Here is a 17,687-nt window from a genome sequence, read left to right as displayed (position 1 = left end):
ATCATGTGCAAGCCTGGCTTTGTTTGGGCTGCATCAGCTCGGTGCCAGAGCCCCAGGGACATGGAGGGGGACTGGAGGCCCCTGGGCAGGGGCTTATCCCCCTCTTAGGCTCAGAGGGGCTGGGAGCTGGAGACAGCCGAGGAAAAGCCACCTCCTAGCCACACCTGGGGCTGCCCGCTGTCCACCCCCTCTGCCCACCCAGCTGCCACACCATAGCCAAGCAGCCACGGGTAAACAGGTCACTGCTGGGTCCACGGGGTGGGGGTGGGGCCTGGACCTAGTCCTGTGCAGCCAGCTTGGCAGCCCCACCTCTGCTTCACCTGCTGCCCAGGGCCTGGGCCCCACCAAGGCCCACTCTAGGCCTCCACCTGGTAGGCCAGCCACCACCTTCCCTGACAGGGAGCCCCAGAACCAGCTCTGGGCCTGGCAAAGAGCCCCCCAACCAAGACTACAGGCCAGCAAGAGTCCCCAGAAGGCCTGTGCCCCAGCCTAGATGCCCCCCCCACACACCTCCCTAAGGGCTCTGAGCCTGGCAACCTCCTCTCCTGCACACCTGGGGCCAACCTGAGCCCTCTGAGCCCTCCCCAGTCACCTGTGCTGGGGAGGCATCCCAGGGACACAGGACCCAGCCACCACTGCCAGCCCAGCTGTGTCCTGTCTGGGCCCCAGGGCCTGCCCAGTTCCACAGACCTGTAGGGGTCCTGCTAAGCTTGACCCTGCTCCTCTGTGCCGGCTCCGGCTCCGGGCAGAAAAGGGGTTAATTTCCATGCAAAATGGGAAACCCAGGCCGCAGCAGCACCCTGTCCGCAGTGGGAGGCAGGTGGGGGTGGGATGCAGCCAGCAGGCCCAGGGGCGGCGCGGACTCACCGGGGTCGAAGTGCGAGCTGAAGGCAAAGCTGGGGTTGAAGAAGGAGGACGACATGGCCAGGGCCAGCAGCGCGACGGGCATCCCCGGGCGGGCGCTGCGCTCAGGACGCCCGCGGCCCTGGCCCGCGCCGCGGCATCGCCCAGCGGCCGCCGCAGGTGCGGAGCGCGCGGCCCCCGCGCCCAGCGCCCCCAGCCACCGCAGCAGCGCGGGCACCGGTGGGGGCGGCGACAGACGAGGCGCCTCCGCCCGCCGCCGCCGCGCCGCGGGGCTCCGGCTGGTGCAGTCCGAAAACACGCGGGAGCGCGCGCGGGGGGGCGCGGAAGCCGGGGGCACCGGGCGGGGGGGCACCGGGCGGGGCGCGGAGGCCGGGGGCACCGGGAGGGGGGCACCGGGCAGGGGCGCGGAGCGGGGCCGCAGAGGTGGGGGGGCGCGGAGCGGAGGCCAGGGGCACGGAGGCTAGGAGCGGCACGGAGGCCGGCGAACACGGAGGCTGGGAGGGGGCGGGAGGCTAGGGGTGGAGGCGTCGGGGGCTGGCATCGCCGACGCAGGGTCCGGGCGGCGCGGGGTTCAAGGCAGGCTTCGGAGGCGACCGGGGTCCCCCGCGTGCCCTTTGGGCGGCGCCTGCGCTGGCGGGGTGGGGGGCTATTTTTGCACGACCGCCTGCGGCTGTGCCACGCTGCGACAGCCGTGGAGAAGGAACTGGCCGCCCCCGCCGCAGTGAACAGCGCTCCGGCGGGCGACAGCGAGGGGCTGCCTCCTCCCGCCCCTCCCCCGCCCGCAGCCATTTTGCCCCGCTGCGGTGGCGCTGCGGGGGCAGCCCGGCCTGGACAGAGCCGGCTGTAGCCTAACTAGTAGTGGAGACTAGTAGAGTTGGGTCGCCTGTACCTCCTGCTCCTTGATGCTTGGGCCAGTTGCAAAGCCCCAGGATGGCCTGTTGGAGGACAGGGGACTGCAGCAGCAGGGGCTGGGGGAAGACTTAGGACAGGGTTTGGCAGAGGGGTCAGCAGTGCTGGGAGAGGGCTCCAGGACTCACCCATTTTTTTTTTCTTAGGGTGGATCTTTGTGCAGAAAGTCCACTTCTCATGTGCCAAGCAAGGGACTCTTCTCTGTCTTCTCAGATCTCAGGGGTCTCCTGCAATGGCAGGTACACCCCAAGCCTGCCCAGGACACTGGGCTGTCCAGACCTCTTTCTGTCCCAGAATAAGTGGTGGATGCTTTCTGGGGCTTTGCCGCAGTCTGCTGTGGACCAAGGAGCCACAGGGGTGAAGCAGCCCCCAGCAACTCAAAAGGCATCTGTTCACCTTGTCCAGTCTGTGCCTTCTGGGGATTCAGGAGAACCAGAGGCCACTGGACTGCAGAGGTAGTTCACAGCCCTGGGGATGGGGTGCTGCAGTGGCCCCCTGAGGGCTGTTGTCCAGGAGTGCACCAGTATAAGGGACAAAGGTCAGATACCCTGCAGCAAAACTGCTCAGCCCCTATATGGAGGGCCAGCCTCTGCCCAGCTTGGCAGGTACCCCGACACCTGGACCTGGGCAGGGGAAAAGTCCAGTACCCCCAGTGGGTGCTAGTTTTAGGCTGAGAGGGAGTCTCTGTCCAGACTCTCAGTGCCCATGTGGCCTGCCCCCTGACCAGGTCTAAGATGGCTCACCTGGAAAGAACAGTGTTCAGGATTTGCCTGTGAGCACGTGTGCAGGCATGTACACAGGGGCCAGACAGGGTCGGAAGCCTTTGAGTTTCAGGTGCACCTGAGTCCCCATGAATGGCATGAGCAGAGATGGGCCTGCCATTCTAGGGGTGATCACAGGCCACTGGTCCAAGTACAGGCTTCTGCCCAATCCAGGGCAGAGTCAGCTAGCACCCTTAGGTGAGAGAACCCCGGGATGTAGCCCTGCCCTACCTCTTGGCCTGGGGGAGAGCACGGTACCCCAGACCCTTCAGTGCCTCTGCAGGAGCCATGCCTAACAGTGGAAAATGACCACCTGAGTGACCAGGACTCCCAGTGGGCCTCAGCCCACAGTGTAGGGGTCACAGAGGTGCCAGCTGCTGACACTAGAGGGTACTGTTAAGTCCTGTAGATGCCAGGGGCAGAGGGTGGCCAAAGGAGCTGACTCCAGGGGCCTAGCCTAGTGAGGGGGGGTTGCCGTCCAAGAGGCAGATGCCAGCAAGCTCTGGAAGGAGATCCTGGGGGGAGGAGAGATGCAGAGGAGGAGCCTCCAGGGGTCAGAGGGTGGCAAGGGCTAGACCCGGAGGAGGGTGGGGCAAGGGAGCGCTCAGGAGCAGAGCTTAGGGGACCCCAGGAAGCTGGGGGATTGCGTCCTTCTCAGGTGAGTGGTGAACAGCAGGGCATGTCCACACGGTGCAACGGTATTGCTCCCCAAAAAGATCAAAGCTGTGGCAGGTGCTGTACCAGGGATGAGCCACAATGCATGGTGCTCAGGGACAGAGGCCAGTCTTGGGAGGGTACAATTCTGTTTATATGAAGTGTCCAGATGGGGCAAGTCCACAGGGACAGGAAGTAGCCTGACGGTGCCAGAACCCTGGGGAGGGGGAGATGGTAAGTGATTGCTGGCTTCTTTTGGGGTGACGAGAAATGTCCTAGGTCTTGTGAATATGCTGAAACACACTGCGCTACTGAGCTGGTCCTGGGGTGCACCTTGGCTCCAGCACCCAGGAAGCAGAGACAGAGGATCCCTGAGCCCTGGAGTTTGAGAGCAGCCTGGGCAACAGAGCAAGACCCTGTCTCAAAACAAAAACAAAAAACTGACATCAAATTGTAGACTTTAAGTTGATAGTTTCATGATGTGTGAATCATATCTCAGTAAAGCTGGTAAAAATAAACTTAGTCGGCACTGGGGCTGTGGCTCAGTGATAGAGCGCCCGCCTCACAGGTGTGAGGCACCGGGTTTGATTCTCAGCATCACATAAAAATAAATAAATAAAAAGATATTGTGTCCATCTACTAAAAAATATTTTAAAAAATAAACTTAATAATTAAGGTAACCAATATTTTAATGCAATATTCTAAAGAGTCAGAATTAATAGAGCCGGGCAGGGTGGCTGGTGGCACTCACCTGTATTCCCAGCAACTTGGGAGGCAGAGGCATGAGGATCGACAGTTCGAGGCCAGCCTGGGCAACCTAGTGAGGCCCTGTCTAAGGTGAAATAAAAGGGTGTGGCTCAGTGTAGAGTGCTTGCCTGCTACGCACAAGCCCTGGCTTCAGTTCCCAGCATCACGCACACAGAAAGTCAGTGTGAAAAAGTTCTCAATGAGTAAAATAACACCGTTGTGAGGAAAGGCTGGGTCACAAAGGCTGCCGGGCCCCTGGAGCCTGGCCCCCCTCCTCAGGGTCCCATCCCACGTGCTGGATCCAGCCATGCCAGACACGGGGTGGTGAGGGGGGCAGCCAGAGCACACAGTGGTCTTTGTCCCCTCCCTGGCCTTCCCAGCCTCACGCTCAGGAACTGGCCATGGTCCTCCTGGCCTGGAGAACTCCAGCAGGGTCGCCTTCCACAGACTGGGACCCAGGGCGCAGGGTGAGGCACTAGTGAGGGGCTCTGGGGTGACGGAGGCTGACAAGAGGAGCAAGAGGGTGGGGAGGCCCGGGAGTGTCCTCACGACTGGTTGGAGCCACAGAGGACTCTCAGTCTGAAATAGAGGTTCCCACCCACGGCTCCAGGGCAGGGCGATCCTCGATTCCAGCTCTGGACCCCACCCCTCCTCTGTGGCCTTGGGGAGATCCTCCAGAGCCGCCCATCACTGGACAGACCTGCCCTCACTGGACAAGTCTTTATCTTTTTTTTTCTTTTTCCCCAGTGCTGGGGACAGAACCCAGAACCTTTGGGTGCTCTGCAGGCGGGCTCCACCACTGAGCCACCCCAGCCCAGTGGACCCTTCCTCACACCTGCAGAGACCCTGTGTCCAGGTGAGGCCACTCCACCATGACCAGGGGCTACAACTGAACTCACTACAGCAGGGAGGGGCCTGGGCGGGGAGTGCAGAGTGGGGAGCACAGGACCCTGGGGACAGGTCATCCCCTTCCTAAATTCATCCCATAAACATTTTAATCCTGACAAGCCACATTCGCACTCCCGCCTGTGAACTGGCGGCCTGGATTCAGCACAGAAACCCATGCGCTGCCACCACAGTGGGCTACAGGGGCCCCCCTGCCTGGCAGGACCCCACCCCACACGGGGCACCTCGGTCACATCCCCAGCTCTACCTGCCAGGCCCTCTGAGCAGCATCTCCAGGGTGCTGGGGCCTCCAACCCCAGCCCCCCAAGCCAGGGCCACAGCTCCTGACCACAACACAGGGACAACGTGTGCCCAGCAAGAGGAGGCCACCCAGGACCCAGCTCACCTGCATGCTGCAGCCACAGCTGTATCCCACTGGGGGGTGCTGGGGTGACCCTGTGTCTGCATGGGGAGGGGAACGGCTACAGGGCAGTTCTGCCTCTACACAGATTTTTCCAGGACACCCCTCAGCTTTGGAATAACCCCTGAACCCCACCCTGTAGCTGTGCTCTGCCTGGGCTTCCGGCATTTGACAAAGAGACACCAGTGGGCAGGGGGTACCCAGCCTCCACAGGAGGCCCAGTTGTGGCCCAGTGTTCAGAGCTGGCCAAGGGCCGCCCACCCACCACAGAGGCCACACCATGATCTAGGAGGAGGCTGCAGCACTCAAATGGCCCTGGCAACAGAAGAGCCAATTCCTCTTCCTTCCCCAACGCTCAGCCAGACAGGCCGGGGGGCGGCTTTGGGCTTCGCTGGGAGGGCGTGCAGGCTGCAGCAGCAGGGCCCAGCCCCACTCTGCCTGCAGTAGCTGGGCAGTGCCAGGAGGCTGGGCAGTGCCAGCCCTTGAGGGGCCTCTGCAGGGGGCAGTGTCCATGGTCATGGGACAGGGTCACTCTGCACTGGGAGGTGGTGCCTGTGGCCCCTGCAGGCCGGCTCCACCCAGAGGGGGGCCAGGGCCGGGGCAGGAGGAGCTGCTCTGACCTGCAGTGAAACCTGAGGGGCCGCGGGGGACAGGCCATCTGTCAGCTTGGGGCAGGTGCTGGCTCCAGGAGCTTTGGCGAGCGGCTGGCTGCCTCTCCCCCACCCTGAGCCGAGCAGCCTGGCTGCTCATGCCGGGCTCCCCCCCAGGGCGCTCCTGGGCTTTACTAAAAGTGCTCCCTCCCACTCTGAGCATGTCCTTGTGCTACTGCAGTGACAGCCACACATGGGGTTAGTCCTCGTCAAGGGGACAGTTAGAACCTCAGCCCTTCATGTGGCTCAACAGGCTCCATTGTTGGCCTGTCCACATGTCGCTGTGGGTGCAGCTGCTGTGACCACAGTCACACGTGGGCTTGCCACACCCAGGTGCCGGGGACACCCAGGCTGTGGCAAACTCTCCTGGAGAAGAACTTGGCAGGACCAGGGGCTCATCCATGGTGTCCCGTGTTGTCCACTCTTGTGAATGTAGCCAAGGTGGAGGACGTGTTCTGGTTCAGAGGTGAGAACCACCATCTCTAAAGACAGAAGCTCTGGAACCTTCCCGAAGCCCAGCAGATGGACAGTCAAGGGAGCTGCTGGCCATCCTCAGTCCCAGTGAGGAGCCATTTCACCTCCTATCACAGGGAACGCAGCGGCCAGCAGGGAGACACGGGGACCAGTGGGTCTGGAGGGTGCCTGGTCCTGGCGCAGCCCTCAGAGGCCGTGACCTGCACCAAGGGGAGCTGGGGACAGGGGCTGGGAAAAGGTTTCCCTTTTTTACTGTCATTTTGGGGTACAATACTCTTTCTAAAATAAAAGGCTAAAAGTCTTAGGCCTGGAAAAGAAATGGATGGTGAAGTGTTTCCCTCCAGGCTGGCCAGGCCAGGAGCTTTCATGCATGAAGTGTCCCTGCTCCACTCCCCAAGGTCCCCCTGGTGACAGCTCTGCGAAGGCCCTGCCTGGAGCAGAGGTGCTCACAGGAGCCCCCTTGGCCTGACAGGCCTTCTCCTCCCCTGGCCTTCTCCTCCACCCCTGTGGACCTCGACAAGGACAACCGCTCCGCCTCTCCTGTGGGCTTTTCTGACACCCTGGCCAGCCTGTCCCCACCGGGAGACCATGCCATGCCAGAAGGCCAAGCTCCTGGACACCACACACAGCTTCCATGAGCAGACAGGGTGGACCTTGGGCACAGGGGCAGCTAGTTGTCTGCCCTAGTTGACAGTGGAAAGCCAGGCAGCTGCTTCCTCCAGGGTCTCATCCTGCAGGGCCCAGGAAAGCACTGAGGATCAGACAAATTCCCGGAATACCAAACTACCAAGTCTGGATCACAGAGAAAGAGAAAACTGGCACAGACCTGGAACCAATAAGGAGACTGAACCAGTGATCAGAACGCCCACAAAGAAAAACGCCGGACCCTGTGTGCTCGCGGCTGAATTCTACCAGATATTTAAAGAGCTTAACGTCAACCAAACCCTTCCAGAAAAGAAAAGAGGAGGGGATACTTCCTGACTCCTCCCGTGAGCCAGCATCATCCTGATATCAGAGTCAGCAGAGGCCACAGAAAAGACAACTACAGCCAGCATCTCTCCTGGACAGGAATGCAAAGGTCCTGGGCAAAACCCCAGCGCCCTGGCCTTAGTAGCAGGTTATAAAGGTCGTCCACCACGGCCAGGTGGGATTCACTCCCTGAATGCAAGGAAGGTCCAACATTCGAGAGTCCATCAATGCCACACACAGCTTTGACAGGATGAAGGACAAGCGACACACCAACTGAGGCAGAAAAAATATTGGATGAAATTCAACACCCTTTCATAGCAAAACACTCAACAGAGTAGAAGGAGACTACCTTAACACAGCACGAACCGTCTGTGCAGAACCCTAGCAAGCACCACGCTCTGACGGAGGGCAGACTCAATGCTGCTTCTACAATCGGGAACAAGGCCAGGGTGCCTGCTCTTGCCATTTATAATCAACAGTACTAGAAGTTCTAGCCAAAGAAATTAGGCAAGAAAAGAAAAAGTATTCGAGTTGGAAAAGAAGAAGTCAAGACTATCTCTGCTCACAGATAATATACTTTTATATTTTGAAAACCTGAAAGATTCCACCAACTGTTAGACTAACAAATGAATTCAGCAAAGTAGCAGGAAATAAAGTCAACACACAAATACCCATGGTGGTTCTTTTTTGTGGGAGGTGGTCCTGGGGATTGAACTCAGGAGTACTTGGTCACTGAGCTACATCCTCAGCCTTATTTTGTATTTTATTTAGAGACAGGGTCTCACCAAGTTGCTTAGTGCTTCACTTTTGCCGAGGCCAGCTTTGAACTTGATCCTCCTGTCTCAGCCTCCCCAGGTTGCTGGGATCACAGGCGTGGGTCACTGGGCCCGGTGGTCAAATGTTGTTGTTGTTGTTGTTTTCAAAAATTCATCTTTTTAGTTTTAGGTGGATACAATGTCTTTATTTTATTTTTATGTGGTGCTAAGGATTGAACCCAGTGCCTCATGCATGCTAGGCTCTACCACTGAGCACCAGCCCCAGCCCCATGTCAAATGGTCTTTGACAAGAGTGTCAAGACGATCGATTCACTGGAGAAAAGACAAATGGTGCTGGGAAAACCAGGCATCCAAATGCGACGGGATGAAGTCAGACCTTCCTCATATCACATGCAAAACCCTGGCTCAACAGGTCCAAGACCTGAACACCAGGGGTAAAGCCATGAACTATTAAAGGAGAGAGGACCAAGTTTCCATGCATTGGGTTTGGCTCGGACTTCTTGGCTCTGACACCCACAACAGTCAACAAAAGAAAACACAAATTTGAGTTCATGATTTTTTTTTTTTTAATGTGCAGAAAAGAAACAATCAACAGAGAAAAAAGTCAGTCCAAGGAATGGAAAAGCCAGGTGCAGTAGCTCAGGAGGCTTGAGGCAGGAGGATCACAAGCTCAGGACCAGCCTCAGCAATTTATTGAGGACCTAAGCAACTTAGCGAGTCCCTGTCTCAAAATAAATAAAAAGGGCTGGGAATGTGCTCAGTGGTAGAGTGCTGCTGGGTTCAATCTCCAGTACCAAAAAAGAAAGATAGAAAAAAATGTTGCCGATCGTTGTCTGATAGGAAATTAGTATGCAGAATGCACAGAGAGGATTCCTAAAGCTCAACAAAAGTCAAACAGCATGACTCAAAAATGGGCTAGAACTGAGATAGACACTTCTCAAACAAGACCATGCATGGGCAGAGAGCACATGCAAACACGCTTGGCACTGGTCACAAGGAACACGCCAACTAAAACCGCAGCGGGTCCCCCTCACACTCACAGGATGGCTGCCATCGGGAAACAGCGGTGTGGAGAGGCTGGACCCCACGCCCCGCTGGCCAGGTGTGAAGCGCACAGCTGCCGAGCAGGGCCTGGGGCTCCTCCGTGTGGCCCAGCACCTCTAATTCTGGGTGGATCCCCAGAAGAACCGAGGGCGGGGACGAGAGGGAATGCCTGCCTGCCCATATTGACAGAGCCGGCAGGAGGGGACACACCCGGGTCCATCAGCAGAGGAGGGAGACAGAAGGTGGCCCAGCCACACCGGGGAAGCTCCTCAGCCCTGAAGAGACAGGACACTTTTCCTTCAGGGTACCCTGAAGGGCTGCTGCCTACCCAGGGTCACTGGTAGGTAAAAACAAACCAGTCTCGCTTCTGCCCAGTGTCCCTGCTGCTGAGGGCAGCGTCTTTGACCCAGGGTGGAAGGAGGACCACGGGTGAGCTCAGTTCTGCAGCCCCACAGCATCTGGTGACCAGGGCATCTCCCCACCCAGCCCTGGAGGCTCCCTGTCTGTGCCATAAGCACCTGGTAAGAAGCTGCCACAGAGACTACCCAGGGCCACTCCACACTGCCCAGGTCCCCACATCAGCAAGACGCCACCCTACAGGGCTGAGGGCTCCAGCCGCGGGTGTGGATGCCTTCCAGCCCCGGGCCCAGCGGCCAAGTCACCTGCCCACCCATGTCAAGTTGCAGGATAAGAAGCACATGGCTGAGCGCCACAAAGGGCCAGGTTCAACTCCCGGCGGCCAGAGGTCCACATCTTAAAGAAGGGGGACTTGACCAAGTTCAATGAGACTAATGTGAAGACATGGTGACTGAGCGGCGGCTCATCCCCAAAGGCTACAGGGTCAAGTACGCCCCAGGCAGGTCCCCGACACACGGGACCCTGCACTCCTGGGGACTTCCCCTGTGCCCTTAATCACATCCAGTGATGAATCCTGTATCACGTCCAGGAAGAAAAAAAAAGATCTGACCCGTGCCACACGGGAGAAGAACTGAAGGTCTGGCGGTGAATGAAACCAGCCAGTCACAGAAGGACACGGACCGTGCGAGGCCTCCTACTGGAGGTGCCCAGACCCCCGTTCATGGCGACAGTGGATGCGGTGGCCAGCAGCCGGGCGCAGGGAGGAGGGTTAGTGTGCCGGGGGGGCAGGGCTTCAGTCTGGAATGAAGGGTCCTGGAGGGGACAGTGGTGGTGGCCACGCCGTGACGTGCTCCCAGCTGCTCAGCGGTGCACTTGAAGACAGTTGTGCTGGAGAGCTTTAGGCCGCTCACCTTCTGCCACAGTGAAGCAGAAAGCACAGCAGCCAGAGGCCCACGGGGAGGGCTTCTGGTGGCCCCTTCCCGCCAGACCTGCCCTGTGTGCTCTCCACCACGTTGCAGACCTGCTGCAGTAACGCATCCCACCGTTGTCCCAGTGAAGCAAGGACACTGGCTGGACCCCGAGGTGCCAGGATTTCCCCCGTCCTAGTTGCTGTGGACAGAGCTGGCTCAGCCCTGCAGGAAAGTGAGCTGTCGGACACACTGGTGTCCCCTCGCTGTCCTGGGCCTAGTGTCTGCTCTGAGGCTCCAGGTGCTCCCTGGCCCCTGAGCCTGGAGCAAACAGAACTGGGGGCCATTTTCCCACTTTCTGGGGACAGAGCCTCCGGGGGGCTGCTGTGAGGGTTCCCTGAGACCCTCTCAAACTGGCCGGCAGGGCACCCGAGGGCAGATGGCACTGCATAACAGCTTCATCATCTCAGATCAGAAGGAACCTCACCTTCATAGGGTGACACACCACCAACAGGACCAGGTGCTGTGCCCAGCCATGCCCCTTCTGACGGCTCCTTCCTGCCCTCGCACAGCCTGTTGCCCCCAGCGTGGCCACCTCACAGGGTCAAGCTGACTGCAGCTACCTGCCCTGGGCAGAAGGTGACGATGTGCCTGGTGCTCAGAGCCAGGCAGGGACAGCCCCTTGCCCTCCTTGCCCCAGCAGGGGGACACACTGTGACCTGGGAGGAGGTCTGTCCTGTGTCATCTGGAGGCTCCCCAGCTGCCCGTTGGCCTCAGGCTCTGCTGAACTGTGAGCCTTCGCCCTGGCTCAGGTCCCCAACATGCCACAGCACCTCTCCAGGGTCCCACCAGCCCACAGCTGCCCAGCAATGGCCACAGCCTCATCTTTCGAGCTTCACGGCCCAGCGCTCCAGTGTCCAGGGCCGTCAGGACCTGGGTCTCCACGTGTGGCGGAGGCTCCAGGTCTCGGCTCCATCCTGTGACCTTGGGCAAGGCCCTTGGCCCTGTACCGTCTGCCTGCCCCTCCCCATCCCCACGCCGTGCCCGTTAAGGCCAGGTACTGCCCAGTCTGGACAGGCTAGCCAAGTGCCAGCAAGCCCCTTGGGGCAGCCAGTGCCAGGCTGGAGTGCCCGGGAGGGGTGGAGGACAGCTGCAGTCGCAAGATGTAAACAAGCCGGGTGCTCCCAAGTATAAAGGCTGACTTCCCCATAGTCCCCTAACACACGGCCTGACTGCCTCCCAAGAGCCCCGAGGAAAGCCAGGCGGTAAGCTGTCCGGGCTGGGAAGCTCGGGGCACTAGGCCCGACTAGAGTTGCCCAAGCTGGACAGCAGGAGCTTGGGGCCTGGTCTTTATACACAGGACAAAGAGGTGCCCTGGGATCTGGAAGGAACTTAGCAAAGTCCAGGGGAGACAAGGAAAGGAGGAGGAAGGAGAGGGGCAGCTCTTCTGCCAGCATCCCCCACTGGCCCCAAGGGAGGTCTGCTCCAAAGGCAGCCAAGTGGGCCTGGGTCTGCACACGCGCCCATGGGGGGCGGCCCGGGTCTGCACGTGTGCCCACCAGGGGTGGCTGTGAGCCAGGACTGCACAGGGGCTGACAGCCACCACCTTGGGCCCTGGGGTGCACAGGGTAGTGGCTGCAGGGCCTCCTGACCCAGGAGCCCTGAGCTGGCTCTGGCCCCTCACCTAGCCCCATCCGTGGGTCCCCTGTGCCCATTATCTCCTGGCCACCAGTGAGTCCTCTCACTGTAGCGTCTGAACCTGGAAGTCCTTGGCAGGGGTAGGGTGCTGGGGCAGCCCCCGCTCCCAGGGAAGGCCATGTGAGTGGTGTGGAGTGGCTGGGCACAAAGGCGTCCAGCTGATGGCAGTACTGGGGACACGGCCACTGGCAGGCCTCGGAGCTCAGTCAGCTCTGGTGGTGGAGGCCGGGAGATTGGAGGGGAAAGGAGGCCTGAGCAGGGAGGAAAGAAGAAGGACTTCTCTAGGCGCTGAGAGGAGCGCGGGGCCTGCTCACCTGGGCCTTGCAGCCCCATCAGGCTGGACATCGGGGCCTTTCTCTGGGGACTGGTCAAACCCCATCCCAGGTCTGGATGCAGGAGCTATAAATAAAAAAGAGCCCAAGGCCCTGCCTCCCCGGCCCCGGCCCCAGCATGCTGGTGGGGACCCTGACAGCAGCCAGGTGGGCAGGGGGCTGGGGACGAACACAGACTCTAGACAGGAGGTCGCCTTCTGGCCGGGCCAGGCCTGGCCTAGAATTTGGCTGGGCCCCTTCCTGATGGAAGCAGGTGGCAGGTCCCCCAACAGGACCCCAAGTGGGCAGACCATTTTCTCCTCTTCCAGAATGGACCCTGAGATGCCTGGGGAGGGGAGTCAGGGACCAGGTCAGGTCCCGGGGTGGTAGGGCCTCTGCTATGCTACAGGAGTTAGCCACTGAGGTGACGATGGGCTCTAAGCCCAGGCCCCACCTTCTCCTTCCCTCCTGCTAGAGGACAGGGGCTGGCCCAGGGGAGCCACCCCGGGCAGGAAGCAGGATTCAGCCTTGGGGCTGCATCAAGTGCTCCCCACGTCCAGGCCCCAGGGTGGGGCTGCAACCTTTGACCTATCAGGAGGAGAGGAGAGAGGCCTCTAGCCACTGCCCAGCCCCTGGCAGGGCCATGAGTGCACACTGCCCCTCCTGGTGGGGCCATGTGTTCTAGATGTCTCCTTCACCCTGTGAACTTTCTGGAGGGCTCAGGGGCCTTGGACACCTGCTAGCCCGCAGCCCTGGACTCTGAAATAGCTGTTCCTACTCATATCCTGGAACCCAACACCCCCCCAGGGAAAGAACCTGAGAGCCCACAGGTCATGAGGCTCTGCCGTGAGGGGCACAGGCTGCCCAGCTGCCCCGTAAAGTGCGGACAGTGATGCCTGCACCTCCTGGGCCACCCAGGCTCAGGGGCTGCCCCCGTGAGCAGGTGCCCCAGGATTACCCTGCCTTTCTCAGTGGGGAAACTGAGGCATGGAAACCCCTCCACCAGCTGCCCCTCTTCTAAGCCTGGGGCCGCCCCACATGTCAAAGTCATGATGATTGCTGCCCAGGTGGGCAGTGCACACCTGGGCAGGGACGTACCAAGAGGCTGTTCTCTGCCCACCCTAGGACAGGATGGACGAGGACTTCTCCTCCCAGATGAAGAAGATGGCCCTGGCCATGGGCACATCCCTATCAGACAAGGACATAGAGCTTCTGCCCTCAGACATGAGGCACCACGGTATAGCCAGCTCGGGGACCCGGCCCCAGCCTGGGAAGGGGGAATGGGACATGGCTGCCCCTGTCCCTGGGCCCAGGCCTAGCAGGGGACATCTGATTTGTGTCCCTGGAGCTGATGGGCTCAGGACTATGACCTTGGTGGGCAGGGAAGAAAGGAAGTGGACCTGGATGATCCCATCTCTGGGTCCACTGACCTGCCCAGCCCTGTGCACAGCTGGCCCTTCTGATGCCAGCCCGGTTGGCCCCAGGGTCCTTCAACTACCTCAAGTTCTTTGAGTACATGCGCAAGTTCCAGGCCTCGGGGCAGTTGGAGAGCGCCATCCGCAAGGCCTTCCAGACCCTGGACAAGGACAAGAGCGGCTTCATTGAGTGGAATGAGATCAAGTAACGAACGGCAGGGGCTGGGAAGGGTGTTGGTGTCCCTGGCCAGGCCCAGCCGGTGCCCCCATGCACCCAGCAGACTTGACATGCCCCCTGGAGCCCTACTGGCCAGGGCCACAGTGTCAGTGCTGGACCCAAACCCAGAGGGTAGGGGACTCTGGGCCTGAGGCATCCGTCCAGGGCCTTGGTTTCCCCGCCTGTGAAGTGGGGATGAGCAGCTGCGAAGGTCAGGCACTCCTGGCCCTGACCTGAGCCCCCTTCGGCCCAGGTACATCCTGACCACCATCCCCAGTAACATGCCCACTGCCCCCCTGACGGATGAGGAGGCCGAGGCCATGATCCAGGCAGCCGACACAGATGGGGATGGAAGGATCGACTACGAAGGTGGGGGCAGCCAGATGGGGCCCCAGGGACTCCTCCAGTGCCCCACCCCATGTGACCACCTGGCCCCACAGTAATGGCCCTTGCCAGTGCTGGACACGCACTATCCAGGCATAGCATTGAGTGGCCACCCCACCCCAGACCTCTCAGCACCCCAACTCAATGTGGGGAACCAGCCTGGGGGTTGCTGAGTGGGTGGGTGTCTCACTGAGCAGAGACGGGTGCTGGGGGGCTTGGGAAGGTTGGCTGGGCAGAGACAGTATGGGTGGGGCTGTGCCCAGGGAAGCGGCAGGGCTCAGACTGCCTGTGGCTCTGGCTGCCCTAGACTTCTGGCCACCACTCGCTGTCATGATACTGGGGCAGAGGGCAGGCAAAGTGGCCACCAGGAAAGAGCCAACCGGCCCAGTGCCCCAGACACCACTGTCCAGGTGTGCGCCCATCCCTACCCACCTGTGCCACATCACAGCCCTCAGTGCAGGGGGAGGCCCCAGGCATAAAACAGGATGGCTGGCAAGGGGCGGTGCAGGACTCAGGCCCCCAGCCTCAGTTTCCCCACTGAGAAAGGCAGGTTGATCACAGGGCACCTGCTCAGAAGGGTCAGGCAGGAATCTCTGAGGGTCTCGGCAGACCCAGGTCATTTGAGCTCAGGGAGGTCCACTCACTGGTCTTCCAGCTCACACCAGGGCTCAGGCAGGCTGGGATGTCAGATCCTCCAGACTGTGGGCCCTCAGAAAGGGGCAAGCCTCACCACTGCTGAGGCCATCAGAGGGCCAGCAGCCTGCCCCCTCAGGGGCCAGGAGCCCAGGCTGTCAGAATCAGACGTGTTTACTAGGTATGGATTTCCTGCCCTAGAGTTTTCTGAATTAATCAAGAAGGAGAAGACTCCAAAGAAGAAGTAATACCATGACCAGCCCTGGACCAGCAAGAGGTCCCTGCAGGGCTGTGTGGGGTGAGCATGTGCCCCAGTGGACATTCACGGAGGAGACCAAGGGTGGACACAGCCTGTTCCAGGAAAGTGGAAGAAACAGAGCTCTAAACAAATGCGGTGCTGCTGCCCGTGTGTCTGTGAACGCCTCCCTGCGCCTGGGAGCCGCCGGAACGCGCTGGGGGCTGGTGGGGAATGGGCAGATGGGCGGGCAGGTGTCCAGGCCTCCCCTCCCCTGGTCTCACCTCACTGGGGGCACTGGGAGGGAGGTCCCCCCCAGCCCTGGGCTGCCTGGGTCTGCCCTCTCTCTCAGCCTGGTGCTTCTTGGACCCAGAACCCTGAAGGGCCCCTTCCTGTGGGCCCTGGGTCTGTCCTGTGGCCACCTGGCCCCACACCCCCAGCTCACACAGCAGATGTGTGGACATGTGTGGGGATTCCTGCAGCCCAGGGCGAGCGAGGCCCAGAGTGCTCTGCAGGTGTCCTTGGCTGCCCCCAGGGCCAGAGCGCACAGGTGGCCGCCTCTCCTGGCCTCGCTCGGCTTTGGGCTGGCTCTCCCTCACTCCTTGTGCCCAATCCTCCATGACTCCAGCTCTCCCAAGCTCTCTGGTGGGACACGGGGCCCGTCTTGGTCTTTGCCCCGCCCACACTTGCCCACCCTCTTTCAGTGTGAGCACCATGTCTATGCTGTCCCTGGCCCCTCCTGGCCTGTCTTCCGGTGTGGAGAGTGAGCACCAGGAGCGTGGCTTACCTCAGTGCACTCATGAGAGCAGGTGGCCTCGTCCAGTGCCCCACCAGGAACATCCTGTCCCAGGGCCTTTCCACGGCTGTTCCCCCAGCCTGGCATGCTCCCCAGCTGCATGACAAACTCCCTCTTCTCCTTCAGTGTTTTCCTCAAATGTCACGTCCCAGTGAGGTCCCTACCCACCGTTCTGCCTTTCACTTACCCCCAGAATCTCATGCTCCCCTTGACTCAGTCTTCCCCACAGCACCTCCCATCCTCCAATACACTATGACCTTCACATGTGTATCATGTTTTCTTTAATGAGCAAACAAAGCATCAAAGACATGGGGTATGAGATCCCAGAAAGAGAGCGCCCCAGGAGGTGAGCGTGAGGGGCACAGGTTCCCCTGGCAGGCACGGTCCAGCCAGTGACACTGCTTAAGGGCTGAGCAGCCTCCTGGGTGTTCAGGATCTGCCAGGGAGGAGGTGCCCACATTGGAGCTCCAGCGGGGTCCCCAGGAGGAGCCAGGACAGAGAGAACCCAGCCGGCCCCACAGACCTGGCCCCTTGGCCCCCTCCTCCCCACCTGCCCACCAGAGCAAAAGTGGGTCAGCAACTCCCAGCCAGACCTGGGTGCATATCGCCTGGGACTGGCCTGAACTATAAGGACATAGAAAGGTTGGAAGTAAAAAGAGGGCAAAGAGACACCACGCGGGGCTGGGGCAGAGCGCTTGTCTGGCACATGTGAGGCACCGGATTCAATCCTCAGCACCACACAAAAATAAATAAAACAAAGGTATAAAAGTACTTTTAAAAAATTTAAAAAGAGAGACACATGCAGGTACCAAGGAGAGAAAGCTTTACTATCAGATGAAGGAGACTTTAAGGCAAGAAGCACTTCTAGGGTCAAAGAGGAAGGACTCATGATAAAGGGCCAATCTCAGGGAATCACCATGGTTCTGAACGTACAGCCTCCAAATGCACAACGGGAAAAATGAACACACCAGAATGAGACAGAGCTGATGCACAAATATGGTGAGAGACCTTAGCACTCAACCCCAGGGACCGAGAGACCGAGTGCCAAAGGAAGCAGTCAGCCTACAGAAGGCTCGGGAAATACGACGGGCTGGCTCTTGGATGTAGCCAGTTCTCTGCAGCCCCCTGATGCAGAGTGCACATTACAGATGTAACACCTGCCAAAGTTGACCAACAGCCAGGCCTTAAAGCATATCTCAACCAAGTGAAAGGACTGGAATAACATGGGACAGGTCCTCTGGGAAGATGAGTTAGAAATCATAGACAAAAGTTAAAGAAAAACAACACAGTTCTAAACAGCCTGAGATTCAAAGAAACCACCACAGAAATAAGAAAATCAAACCTAACATTAACAAAAATACAACATACCAAACCTTGTGGGTACAGCTCAAGTTGTAATCTGAGGGAAATTCATAGTCTTAAATGCACTGATTTGAAAGGAAAAGGGGCTGGTAATCAATGATCCAAGTATCCTCCCCAAGAACTTAGAAAAAAAAAAAAAAAACAGAAAATTAAAGTCAAAGAAAAGAGAGGGAAGGAAATAAAGGGCAGGGATTCTGAAATGGTAAGTCCCTTGCTT

At 59.4% G+C, this 17,687-nt stretch overlaps 1 protein-coding gene across 1 annotated transcript; it reads left to right on the top strand.

Moving 5' to 3' along the window:
* Positions 1-11,655: 11,655 nt before the first annotated feature.
* Pvalef (parvalbumin like EF-hand containing) lies at positions 11,656-15,325 on the top strand. Its single transcript, XM_076870845.2, has 5 exons — positions 11,656-11,684; positions 13,554-13,665; positions 13,913-14,048; positions 14,314-14,429; positions 15,279-15,325. Exons 2-5 carry the CDS (start codon positions 13,560-13,562, stop codon positions 15,323-15,325), a joined length of 405 nt encoding a protein of 134 aa, XP_076726960.1. The 5' UTR covers positions 11,656-11,684; positions 13,554-13,559.
* Positions 15,326-17,687: the final 2,362 nt, after the last annotated feature.

This window comes from Callospermophilus lateralis, chromosome 11 (genome assembly GCF_048772815.1).
Source record: "Callospermophilus lateralis isolate mCalLat2 chromosome 11, mCalLat2.hap1, whole genome shotgun sequence".
In the NCBI taxonomy this organism is placed as follows: Eukaryota; Metazoa; Chordata; class Mammalia; order Rodentia; family Sciuridae; genus Callospermophilus; species Callospermophilus lateralis.
Note: the sequence above shows the minus strand (reverse complement) of the source record. Positions and strands in the feature narration are given on the sequence as shown.